Source organism: Episyrphus balteatus, chromosome 1 (assembly GCF_945859705.1).
Source record: "Episyrphus balteatus chromosome 1, idEpiBalt1.1, whole genome shotgun sequence".
Classification (NCBI taxonomy): Eukaryota; Metazoa; Arthropoda; class Insecta; order Diptera; family Syrphidae; genus Episyrphus; species Episyrphus balteatus.
The window spans coordinates 100124-113760 of record NC_079134.1 but is presented as its reverse complement, the minus strand read 5'-3'; the positions used below and the strand labels follow the sequence as shown (position 1 = coordinate 113760).

The following is a 13637-nucleotide window of genomic DNA, read 5'->3' as shown; positions in this document are numbered from 1 at the left end:
TTTGGCAATATTTTTGTAAAAGAATTTTAGAAAACAAAAATCAATAATGGGCGCAGGAAGCAAAATACTGTTGCAAAGTAGGGATTTTTCGAAATTTCACAAGAATTGCATTAAATCGAAAACCGTAAGGATTTGGGATGAACAAGTTACCAAATTCTGAGAGCCCTTAAGTTCTCCTATCAGCATATTTCGTTTGATCCATTACTTTTGGGACACCCTGTATAGGTATTTATTCTCTTTATCTTATGGTGTTTTTTTTTTCTATTTTTTGTTCCAGCATTAAGAGGAAATTCTAGGAATTGAGGAGTGCTACTATATTTACAATAACACTGGTTTACAGCCAAAATGGAGACTCAATCCTACTATTTTTTTCTAACGTACTTTGACCTCAGGGACTCGGAAATAAAAAAATACGATCGATATGTTTTCGAGATATGAATTTTAAGTTTTTTGTCGTAGTTTTTTTCCAGCCTACTTAGTATTCGGGCTATATCTTGAGTAATAAACGACTAATCCGAACAGAAAAGCCGGTCGATATGTATCCTTTTAAAAAAATTTGAAATTGAAATATTGTAAAAAAAACTTAAGAAAAACTATTTAGTCTAAGAGCCCACAGCAGATTTTGGGAGTGGAGGTATAACCGAAAATGGGTCATATGTATATGTAGGTAATAGCGTTCTGATAAAGAATTCGAAAGTCTGGCAGGTTTATTTCACGGCATTCTATGGTTTATGGGGAGTTGAAAAATGCATTTTTTCCGATTTTTGTGTCGAGTATATAACCACTTAAATTCATATAGAGCCAATAGAGGGCGATACCTTGATTGCAAAAAGTTCGGCCACAGACGTTTTATTCGCGGCATTACCCTTGCCAGACGTTCCCGAAAATGGTAAATAAATCAGTTTTTGATGGCGGAGGTATAACCACAAGTAGAATATATCAAAAAATCTGGAAAAATACCATGATTACAAAAATCTGGGTCCCAGACGTTTTATTTACGGCATTCACCTTACCAGACGTCATGAAATTCTGAAATGCATTTTCAGAAATGAGTTAACCAAATTTTCTTTCCCCTTAAATATAACCATCTGGTGGTACCTCTTAAGAAATTATAACTACCCCTTGATAAAAAATAATTTAGTGCCAGACGTTTTAACAACGGCATTACCCCCACCAGACATCCTTGAACAGTCCCGAAGTAGTGAAGTTCATACAAAAGTCAGAATATTATTTTTTTGTTTGATGTATAACCGTCTGGGGGTAACTCTTAAAAAATCACCACTACCTCTTGATGGAGAATAAATTAGTGCCAGACGTTTAAACCACGGCATTACCCTCAGCAGACATCCTTGAAGAGTTTCATACAGAAGTTAAAACGTCTGGCACTAAATTATTTTCTATCAAGGGGTAGTTATAATTTTTTAAGAGGTACCACCAGATGATTATATTTAAGGGAAAAGAAAATTTGTTTTCTTTTCTGAAAATGCATTTCAGAATTTCATGACGTCTGGTAGGTGAATGCAAAAAAAATATTGTATTTTGGAAAAAGAAGTTAATGTATGTATGCATGAAGTATTTCATATTAATTTAATGAGATAAGTTGGCTAACAACGATTTTAGATTTTTCGGTATAAAACTTATATTAAAAAAAACCCAAAATGGGCAAAATGGCCTACTTAGTACTCGGGTAAAATGGCATACTTACTTTCACATGGCATTTTATACTGACTTTCACATTTCCATTTTTTTGCAGTGAAAATGGTGGCTAAATATGAACGATCTACAGAGAGGTAGTCCTGAACTGAGGAAAGTCCTTGATTCCGTCCAAAATCTGGAAAAAAGCATCCAAAACATTCGAAGTAGCAAAAACAACAGTAAAGAGACGAGCAACCAACATGAACAGGGTTTTGAATGACTCGTAGAAAGATCTGGGGGGATTAAGCAACACTTGTTCCAAGAAAATGGAAAAGAAGCCCTTTAACTCGATTTTTCAATTTAAACCACGTATGCTTGGACAGTGTACCATTTTAGCCGGGTAAATTTGATCAGTAAAATTTGTAGAAGTCTTAAAAATTAAAAAAATTAAATACTTTTTGGATTTTTTTTAACTCGCAAAGGAAAAAAATATAAGAGTAATATACTAAACTTTGAAAAGAATATAGCATTTAAGTTTGAATTTTACTTTTTTCGAGATATGGGACATTTTCCTTGTAGGGGGCCATTTTAGGCCACCTTCGCCTATGTTTTTTTTTTTTTTTTCATTGCATTGTTTTGATTCTTAATGATAATGAATATGAAAACCTTCATGCTAAATTTGGTTCCTCTACCATAACTTTTAAAGGTTTTTCGGTAGTAAGTTTGCAACTGTTATAATAATATGGGTTGACAGATGAAAAAAAGGTATAACTTTTTTTCAGAGAAGTCAGATTGCCTTGCCTTTTTAGGAATTATCATTAAAAAATACTGCGAATTCTTATATCCCATGTTTACATATAATACCATTGTCTAGTATAGCTAATTTTAAAAATCTAAATTTCGCGATTTAAACTTGAAAATCGTGACTTGTGGACATGAGATTTGTCTAGACATTTGAGGTATGCTATAGAATGGCAAAACGAAGATATTGATAAAAAAAAAACCTTATTTGACTGGACTAGTCCATAGGTAATTCATAATTTTAATTGACTCTTACGATAATTTGGCGGAAGTGTTTATGTGTAGAATGTGTGAAATTCAGATGATTTTATTCTTGTGTTGTCAAAAAAATCTGGTGGGTTGAACCCGGCCATTCTCTAAACTACCATCAAAAACTCTTTTGGATGCTACGGTAATCTAATTTACATTGATTGTTGTATTCATCAGTATTGACAATCCTAATACAAAAATTGCTATCAACCGAAAGTCATATCCTTATTCCGAGTTTGCCTAACTACAATATGCAGTATGGATTTAAAAAACTTGTAAATTATTATTATTATTAATGGCATATTAGGTGGGAGAGGCGATTTATTATTTTTATTAAGATCTTTGTTACTTGTTGAACAAAAATTTACATGACACATGATCCGTAAAAATGGGAGTTACAAAAAAGAAATAATTATGTAGGTACACGATTTTGTTTGAAAAATCAGTGAATATAATTTTGAAATAAAAAACAAAAATATTTTTTAACAGTTTTAACGGAACCTGGCTTAATTTCTGATTATCTTCTAAACGACTTAACCGATTCCAACTGAAACTTTGATACAAAAGAGTTTAGTTTGTCAATTTTTTTTTTTTTGAATTTTTTAAAGAATGGTGTTTTTGAAAACGTTGGAAATTTTGTATATATTGTAGGTACTGGTACATGCACATAAAATATTGAGTAGTTATATTATAAAGTGTTATAAGTCTACGTTCATTCATTTTATAGAAAATTGAACGTCCCAACAAAAGAAGTATATAGAGCAATACTCCTACAGGATTTTGTTAACAAAAATCTTCAAAATCTTTAAATTTAAATATTCCGGAAAGAACGTCAACTTGTAATGTAATTGCAGGTACCTATTGCCATTGAAAAACGCAATTTGAAGTTTAATTTCAACATAATTATGTATTTACCTGCAGTACTTACCTATATCTTTGTTTAATGTGTTGACTATTTGGTATGTAGGCGAACTGATAGGTATAAAAATTAACAAGGACTGCAAACGAAACTCTAATGCACATCTTCCATTCAATTAACTATCATCACTATGCCTACCGATTATATCTATACATTTATCTTTATTTACTTATCTTAAGAATGCAAAGAAAAGAAAAATCAAAATAGAAGGTCAACAAGAAGAAATAAAAAATTGAAGCTGCAGTCTGTTCTATAGACATTTAATTACAATAAACTTCTCATATCTGTGAGAAATGCATTGGCGGAGTTTTTGTCTTTTCTGTTGGATACTAAGGGATACAATTTTTAAAGAAAAAGCCGAAATATCTATGTATTTTGGATTTTTCTTAAAAAAGTGTATACCTAACTATCCTAACCATATTTATAAGAAGTGTAATCTACTTCAAGTCAACGAACCTATATTTTATAAATATTCATAACATAGGCTTACCTATGAGTTTATGTACCATGAAAGGTATACGACCATTAATTCAACTAAATCATATGTATTTAGTAAATGGTAAATACTGTTTACCATTCTAGTTTTCCTTTTTTTTTGCAAGAGAGATTATGTTCCTCTTTCTACGTCCATGGAAAAATGTGTCAATATCACAAGTTTCACTAAGATCATAGAACAAGTACCGGTATGTGAAAGTGGTACGAGCACCGCTGACATTGAAACAGCGTATAGAATAAGCACAAACAAAGTACACATTAGAGAGTTTGGTAGTGAAATAAACATGTACAGGTGCTTAGTGTCTTTCAAAATATTCTGTTGAAGTGTATTTCAGTTTAACTTTATTAAATATTTAACTTAAATCAAGAATTCATGAAATAAAATGATCTTTCCAAATATATGACTGAAGTACCTTAGAATTATGCATTTTACTTTGTGGATGTGCATACTTTTAAATTCAAACATCTTGTCAGCTGGTTTGAATGTTAAGAGAAAATCATGGCCTATATTAAAAAATTTTGATATATGGAACACAGCAAGCGGTGCCAAAACGTTTGAAAATAATAATATCGATCAGTTTAAAAATGATGAAATAATAAAACAAAAAAGTACTCAAATTAGAAAAGGCAAAGGTAATTGAATTTGGAAATATTATGATCTTTACTTGTTATAACTCTGGCAGTGTTTCACTTGTTTCCGGTTCCTGTGGATGGGGAGTGTCTTTCAAACGATGGTAGGCGAACTGGAATATGTTTAAATGTATACGAGTGCCGACTTAAAGGAGGAATTGCCCATGGAGAATGTTCTATGGGATTTGGTGTTTGTTGTATATGTGAGTATGAGTACCTACCTATATTATAAGTTTTAAATATAAAATTAATTTTTCTTAAACAAAAATATTGCATAGTGTCCCTGTTTATTAAGTCATGCGTTTTATCATACATTTTTTTACATTCGCAAACATTTGGCAGTTTGAATTAATATTTTCCTTACAGGCTGCCTCCACAGGAGATAATTTTTGTCATGTTGACGTGTCTTAACAAGGAATGTCTTGTGGAGGCTCACCATTTCTTGGTATGATTCAATGTTAGACAACCGTGTCTTCGATTTTGTCTGAACACGATTGTCTAACATCGAATTTGACAGATGTGTTTTTTTTCTTTTGGAAGTGCAGTTTTTTCATTATTTTGTGTCCTCTCATGAAGAAGGTTGTCTCCGTAGTAGCGGACGACAAAATATATTGGCTTATTTTGAGAATTTTTGCATGTTTTATGTTGAATTGAATTAGATTTCATGAAATTGTATTATACTTTTTGAATTTATTTATTTATTGTAAATTTATTTAACAGGTATTATAATTGATTTTTTAAAATAAAGCTTGTTTATTTCCTAGAATGAAAGAAAAAAATAAACCAAGCTATAGGTCCATGCATAGTTTGTCGATGAGTGCATGTATAAATTGAAAAAATTTAACAAAAAGAAGTATTCATACAAAATTGACGGCATATAAAATAAATTTTGTCCGCAAAAAATTATACATAATCCTCTGGCAAACGAGGCATATGAAATGAAATGTCCGAACAAAATTTGCCCAGCCAAGAAAATGAAAATTGTTATGTTGTAGATGTTCGACATTGAGTTAGAGAAAAATTTCTTCTGTGGAGGCGGCCTGTTACATTCTCAAAACATAAAGAGGTCATGGTTGTAAATGGACGAGTGACCAAAACGAACACTGGATGTCAAACAATGTTATGTACATTGTACATGTACATTAGAGTGACCGCAAATCTAGTGTACATGTACACGTACAGTGACCGCAACTCCTACAGAAACATTTTTTTTGTCGAATTTTTTTCGGGGGAACCCCATAAAATGTTCAGCCTTTGCAGATTTTTAGATAGCCAAAATTTAAGATCCATTGGATAAGTCTAAATGGTCCCGACACTCGTGCTTTATCACTGTTTTGCGAAGAAAATTAGCTCTAGATCTCAAACAGATGGGGCTATTTTCACTATTTACCTATATATTAAATTAAAGGTATTGTTTTTTCAAATGTTAAATTTGTTTAGTCTTACCTAAACAAAAATTTTTGTGTTCAATTTAAATTTTCAATACTGACCTCAAAAAAGAGCTGAGGTACAAACTCTGTTCAAATGTAATGCATTTCGGCTTAGTTACTAAAAGAAAAATATATTTTTTTTATATTTAGAGCCAATTTTTCAATTGTCAGATAAACCCCTGCTAAGGCTTATTCCTACTAATAAAGTTTTTTTTTTAATTGGCATTTATTCTTCTGATAGTCTAACTGACGATTGATTCTAACTATTATAATGAATTTGTATGCATTTTTATGGATACGGGAATAGACTCCCCTACTCTAAGATTGTTTTTCTTGGCTAGACTCAACCTAGTTTTTTGGCAAATTGAATCACCCTGTATACATATAGAGATCAGTGGATGGGATAGTGTGTAAACATATTTGAAGAAAATAATATAATTTTTAAATCTTATAACTTTAAACGAGCTAAAATTGTTTATATATACATATATAAATATATATAAAATTGGGATCTCGGAAACGGCTCTAACGATTTCGATGAAATTTTCAGGGTTTGTTCATCTAAGCGAGTAAAAAGTTTTGGAAGTATTTTTGAAAAAATCCGCCCACTGCCACGCCCACTTTTTTAACATATAAGTTTTTTCGGAAACGGCTCTAACGATTTCGATGAAATTTTCAGGGTTTGTTTGTATAAGCGATTAAAAAGTTTTGGAAGTTTTTTTTTGAAAAATCCGCCCACTGCCACGCCCACTTTTTTAACATAAAAGTTTTTTTCGGAAACGGCTCTAACGATTTCGATGAAATTTTCAGGGTTTGTTTATCTAAGAAAGTAAAAAGTTTTGGAAGTTTTTTTTTGGAAAAATCCGCCCACTGCCAAGCCCACTTTTTAAACATAGAATTTTTTTTTTGGTAACAACTTTAAAGATTTCGATGAAATTTTGAGGGTTTGGTCCTCTAGGTAAATACAACATTTTGAAAGTATTTTCTCTTATATAAGTTTTTTTTTAGCGGAGACAGATTCAACGATTTCAATAAATTTTTGTGGGATGGTTCCATGTGTTACGCATTGTTCTTTTTCTTTTTGTTACAATAACTAAACAAAATTTTTTAGATCATGACTTTTTTGATCATGTATTGAAACTTTTAAGTAATTTGTTGATTTGGTATCACTAATTATCTTTGTTTTACGTTTTTTTTTTTTCGTTTTAATGCGACTATTGTTAACGTATAAGAATAAAATAACTCACAAAAAGCAACACCGTTGACCTAATGTCAATCTTATAATATACAGGGTGTCCCAAAAGTAATGGATCAAACGAAATACATATCGTCCCGTTTCTGCCTGAACCACGTATCTACAAAGCAAATTTTGTTCAGTTCTTAAAATAAATATACCTTTTTCTCAAAATTAAAAATATGAATTGAACAAAGGGAAATCGGGTTATGATTTAGACATATTGATTGAGTTGATTCTACAATCAAATCTTTGTACCTATTCTTTCTGTAAGTTTTAGAGCAATGTTTGACAGAAAATAAAAACTTTTACAAAAATGTACTTACGAGGTTCAAGCAGAAACGGGACGATATGCTAATTGGTGAACTTAAGGGCTCTCAGAATTTGGTAACTTGTTCATCCCAAATCCTTACGGTTTTCGATTTAATGGAATTCTTGTGAAATTTCGAAAAATCCCTACTTGGCAACAGTACTCTGCTTCTTGTACCCATTATTGATTTTTGTTTTTTAAAATTCTTTTACGACATTGTCAAATAATTAGGAACAATTAATTAATCAAAATATTTTTTATTCCATACGCCATTTCGCTGCAAATTAACTAACAGTTTCAAGTTTTATAAAAAATCTATTTCTAACTTTTATTTGCGACCAACACCGCAAAACAAATTTTTCGGTGTGAGAATGGTTTATTATTTTAAAAAGTTGCCCTCTTATTGTAGTTTTCAAAAAAGTATAAAAGTTTCCAAAGTTGCAGTTAGATCGCAAAATATTACAAATTGAATTCAACAAAACAGGGTTTTTCAGTTGGTTGTTTTTTGTTCTGAAAAACCCTGTTTTCTTGAATTAAAATTGTAATATTTTGCGATTATTGATTAATGGCCGCAGGAAGCAGAATACTGTTGCCAAGTAGGGATTTTTCGAAATTTCACAAGAATTGCATTAAATCGAAAACCGTAAGGATTCGGGATGAACAAGGTTCCAAATTCTGAGAGCCCTTAAGTTCCCCAATCAGCATATTTCGTTTGATCCATTACTTTTGGGACACCCTGTATACCTAAGTAAAAAAAAGAAAGGAGTAAAGCATCCACTGATACAGAAAAAAAACAGGGATAAAAATAGTCATGCCTATTACAGAAGACGCAGTGACTCAGTCCCCGGGAATCTACTCGATCCGCAACCGAATCAAATTTCAATCTGTGAACTCCCCGGGATGAACTGTATTATCGATCCACGAAAACACACTAAACTGCTTACCGACATATGTCATTGGTGACACTTACATAGCCAAATGTCATTCTATCACTTCCGCACCGGCGCACAGTGCGTTGACTAGTGGACAAAAATAAAAAAAAACAAAAATGCAATATTGATCTTCTAAGCTATGGAGCTGGTCAAGCATATGTTAAATTACTGTTTTTGGCTGTTTTTAATTTTGTTTTGCTCATTTTGGGGGATTAGCGGGACTTTCAAAAGGGATCGGGTCAAAATTCTGGCTTCAAAATTCTGCTTTTTCAGCGAAAATTCTGTTTTTCAAAATTCTGCTTTTTTTCTATTCTGTTTTTCAAAATTCTGCTTTTTAAAATTCTGCTTTTCAAAATTCTGCCAGCATTATATTTGAACAAAAAAATTCTGCTAATTCTGTTTTTTTTGTATGGCATATGCGCTGGCTAAAGAAAAATACACCTCATTAATGTAATTAAGTGTCGCAAATATTTTTTGAAATGCATATACTGACTTTCTTTGAAATGTTTAATATTAAAAACCTTTTCTTAATATTTTCAAATGTATTCATTTATAAAACAAAAATTAATTCTCATTTAAAAAATGACAAATTATGTAGGTAAGTAATCAAATAAGCAGATAATTTTTTCAAAAAGATGATTTTACAGAATTCTGCAAAAAATTAAAAAAGGGTTTGGAAAATGTTAAAAAGCGCGCGCTTTTTAACATTTTCCAAACCCTTTTTTAATTTTTTGCAGAATTTTGAAAAGCAGAATTATGAAAAGCAGAATTTTGAAAAACAGAATTTTGAAAAACAGAATTTTAAAAAGCAGAATTTTGAAAGCAGAATTTTGTAAAGCAGAATTTTGAAAGCAGAATTTTGACAAAAGAATTTTGACCCCGGCAGAATTTTGACCCCAACCCCTTTCAAAAGCACTGAAAAAAATTTTAGTCATTGTGATAGCTTGAGATTTTATTTTTGTGCATTTTCATTTGGTTCGTGTAAGAAAAGTACCAAAGTTTTATTTTTTTTTTATTTGTGAATAATAATCATGGAGACATTGAGAACTTGTATGAGTAGTTATATTTAATTTTTTAAATAAATTTGAACTTTAGTGAATTATCGAAAAAAGTTCCTTTTTAAGGCATAAAATTTCATATAAATTAAGCCTACAAAGTTGTAGTAGCAAATTGTAGCACAATGATTTATGGCATTATATTGTGTTGTTATTGCTCTTTGAGAACACGTTTAGTTTCATTGCTAACTTTTGCTAACCTTCAAAATATTTGACTTTTTGTAGGCCAAAGTCGGACCAGAAAAAATGAACGACTTTTTGAAAGGTGGATTTGTTTTGACAAAAACAGGGGAGAAGATGAAGATATTGAGTTTATTTTGAATTAGTTAAGTAGGAACAACTGCCACATAAAGTGTTTCAAGAAAAAAATTGATAAATTTCGACATAAATCTTGATCCGAGGGGGAAGCAATGCATACAAAACAGCTTTTTAACGCTTTTTTCCATTTTGGTTATGTTTATAAATTAATTTTAGCAAAGTATAGTAACATTTTTAGTGTCGTTACACTGTATTAATTACTTTGTGGAAATGTAAAGTTTTCATGCTAATTTTTGCTGAAAAATTTTCAACATTTCTAGGACAAAGTCAAATCTTTAAAAAATTTAAAAATTTATAAAAATGGATTTTTTTTATAAAAAATTACGAATTGAATATGTTAATAATTGTTCTGTATATCAATTATAGATAAAAAATGTTCCATACAATTTAAAAATGATCTAATATACAAATTAAGTTTTTTTGACTCAAACCTCGAGGATGTGAACAATGTTCATGCTTTCGTCGAAAAGCATCATGAAGTTAATCTTAAAAATAGACTTACACTTCCTGATAGCATTTTAACCTATCTGCAAAATGTATCCCCTCTTGATGAAGGAGAACTAGTCGTGGAAGACACAAACACTACATTTAGAAGCGTCGTCAAAGACGAAAAAAAGGAAAATTTGCAAGCGTTTAGCCACTAAAGTGGGCGTGGTAGAGGGCGGAGAGGGTCAAAACTATTTTATATTTTTTGAACTCATCTAGGTAATCAAATTTCCTAAATTTGGTGCAAATGGTGCAAACCGTTTTTAAGGTATAAACAATCATATACAAAAGTAGGCGTGGCAAGGGGCGGAAAGGGTCGAATTTATTTTTTTATTTTTACACTCATCTAGATAATCAAATTTCCTAAATTTGAATCAAATGGTGCACGCCGTTTTTTAGATATAAATAATCATATACAAAAGTGGGCATGGCAGGGGGCGTGAAAATTTCGTCCATTTTTTTAGAATTTCACTTTATTACATCTACAACAATTTTTCTTTGCAAAATCAATTCCTTTTTTGAAAATTGATTTTTGTCCACCATCTCCATACAATCGCCGCACTGTGCGGCGGCTTCAGTAATGAGAAATCTTGTGAAAGTGACTCTCACTCCCGCCGCAGTGCATCTGCGTCTTCGGTAATAGGCATGAGTATTTCTTCATACAAGGCTAAACTTGAAAAAAAGCTTAACTTTATATTCACCATCCAAAACTTTCTGACCCGAAAATTAAAGTTTGAACAAAAAGAGATCTCATTGCTGTAAACATTTTCGATAATGCAGATTCCTGTAACCCTTCTATTCATTGCTGATCGTATATTCAAACTTAAATAAACTGGATTATATATGTGGTGTTTTGTAACCCGCGAAAAAACTGGTCATTGCAAACTCAAACCCACTCCAAAAAATTGCTGTTTACATTTGAATTTCTTCACTGAAAGTTATAAAATTTAAGGATACCGAGCAAAGCTCGGTTACCCAGGTATATATTTTTTAAATAATAATATATAATTTTTAAATAATATTAATGCAGACAATAGATTTGTGGGCAAAGCTAATTATAATGTAGGTACCTGTTTTTAACTATATCTGTTAAGAAAAACCAGCTTTATTTTACGTTTTATATTTAATGGTTAATTCAATAAATTGAAAATTTAAAAAATCAGTTTTAGCTACCTGTGATCAGACCATTCGCAACAACATAACCTATTTAGTGTCGCCGAATTTCCCCAGTTCAATGCCTCAAAACTTAACTTTTTGCAAATACAAACTGAGAACGATGGACTCTAATGTGAGTCAACTCCGCATTGACTTCATTCATTTTTCTCTCGGCCAACCTAATAGAAAGACGGGATTATGTGATGGAGATGTTTTTAATGTAACTGGAGGTCCATCTGGCAGCTTTTTACTATGTGGACAAAATAGTGGGCAACATGGTAAGAACGTAATAAAAACAATTTGAAATTCTCAATATGCATATTTCTATACAGTTTATTATGATGTGGAAGCACGTAAAATCAGTCATTCTCGAAAAAAAAATAAACAATCGTTGGTTAAAAGTAATACTACAATGCTTAATACTACCGTACTTGAGGAACAAATGATTGAAATAACAATGAATTTTTCCAATCGTTTTTCGCCTATACGGTTTTGGGAAGTACGTATCGCACAGATTCCTTTCAGTCAAAGGGCTCCAGCAAACTGCCTACAGTATTATACCGGAAATGAAGGAGTTGTACAGGTATGTTACTTTAATTTATAATTTATATAAAATCATATTAAAAAATTTTTTTTTCGAATTTGCTGCGATCCTAAGCTTTTGATTCAAGTGTCTAATGTGTGTATTTTTTTTATCAATTTTAAACTAATCTATAGACATTCAATTTTGCGGATAATGGACGGCATTTAGCGAATCAAGATTACAAAGCTTGCATTCGACAGGAAGAAAAAATGTGTTCTATAATATATCAACCTTGTGATGATCAGTCTTTTAAAATTGGGCCAACAAAGCTAGTTACTCAACAACATCACAGCATAATGATGGGAGAAGCCGCTGAATCAGCTCAAGGTAGTTTTATAAACAATAGTTCAACATTTTCCGAAGGTAATCAAAATATTGTTCTCTATTGTTAATTTTTGAAAAAAAGCAAAATTTTTATGTAGATCAAGTTTCGACTATGAGTTCTATTACGAGTTCTATACCAGCGGAAACAACAAATGCTACTATGGCGTTATCTGATTCTGAGGGTTCAGGAGAAGAGAATATTCAAACAAGTGGTACAGCAACTTCTGAAAAACCAGTCCGTGGAGGTTTTGATATTTTGTCACTTTTTCGAAGCGCATTTAGTTTTCGAAACTTAGCCAGATCTAATAGACAATTTTTCACTACGTGTAATGATCGCATTACTATGCCTTGTATAATAGAAGACTTTGTTGGTGTTGGAATGGGTCCCCTTCCAGGATGCGAACCAGTTCATTGTGGGAACCAGTTTTGTGCTTCAAATGTTAAGCCTTGTCGTATTGAGTCAACAGTTACACCTTTTTATTTAGGTGTGCACTTTGGAAAAGGAGTTGGTAAAGGCAGTGCGGAGGAAAATATTGGAGCATGTATTCGCTTTACACAGATGCAATGCGTTTAAATATTCGTGCTGGTTATTTATTTTATTTAAATAGTATTTTATTTAATCAATCGTATTAAAGTACAAATTGAACAACTACATGCATATGTATGTACATTGTTTCTTATTAATTTAATTATAATTTTATCATGTAAAAACAGAATTGATATGTAGATACATAAATATACTCGTATATAAAAATAAAATAGAAACTAAATATTGCCAAGAATTTTTTTTAATGTTCACTATATTCGAGCATATTGGAAGCAAATCTTTAAAAACATTTATTGCCTGTGTTCACTAAAGCAAAAATGAGATAATTTCGCAAATTATTTCATTTTGAATGTCAAATCGTACAGTTAAATATTTAATTTGAAATTTGAACTGACCTAATTTTTGAAACTATCTTATTTGAGCCCTTTTATCTAAAGTATCTGCGGTGTTTGGTAAAAGCATGATAACTGCCAAATTTGGTATTTTTCATTTAATGCTCTCCAACATTTATTTAAATAATTTAAAAACAACAAA

The 13637-nt window shown here is 31.2% G+C and overlaps 1 protein-coding gene across 3 annotated transcripts; it reads left to right on the top strand.

Annotated features, from left to right (window-relative positions):
- The first annotated feature begins 4506 nt into the window (after positions 1–4506).
- On the top strand, positions 4507–13342 carry LOC129914208 (uncharacterized). 3 transcript variants are annotated; one of them, XM_055993357.1, is made up of 7 exons: positions 4507–4732; positions 4783–4932; positions 11658–11927; positions 11982–12232; positions 12367–12595; positions 12655–12979; positions 13042–13342. In XM_055993357.1, exons 1-7 carry the CDS (start codon positions 4522–4524, stop codon positions 13067–13069), a joined length of 1464 nt encoding a protein of 487 aa, XP_055849332.1. In that variant the 5' UTR covers positions 4507–4521; the 3' UTR covers positions 13070–13342. The 3 variants fall into 3 exon arrangements, with proteins under 3 accessions (XP_055849332.1, XP_055849322.1, XP_055849337.1); XM_055993347.1 differs by having other exon boundaries at positions 12655–13339; XM_055993362.1 differs by lacking the exons at positions 4507–4732; positions 4783–4932 and adding an exon at positions 11441–11556 and having other exon boundaries at positions 12655–13336.
- Positions 13343–13637: the final 295 nt, after the last annotated feature.

Coding starts and splice junctions, on each gene's coding strand:
- LOC129914208 (XM_055993347.1), top strand. CDS start 4,522: ATGCATTTTACTTTGTGGATGTGCATACTTTTAAATTCAAACATCTTG. Junction 4,933..11,657: donor ATTTGGTGTTTGTTGTATAT/GTGAGTATGAGT, acceptor TTAAAAAATCAG/TTTTAGCTACCTGTGATCAG. Junction 11,928..11,981: donor ACAAAATAGTGGGCAACATG/GTAAGAACGTAA, acceptor ATTTCTATACAG/TTTATTATGATGTGGAAGCA.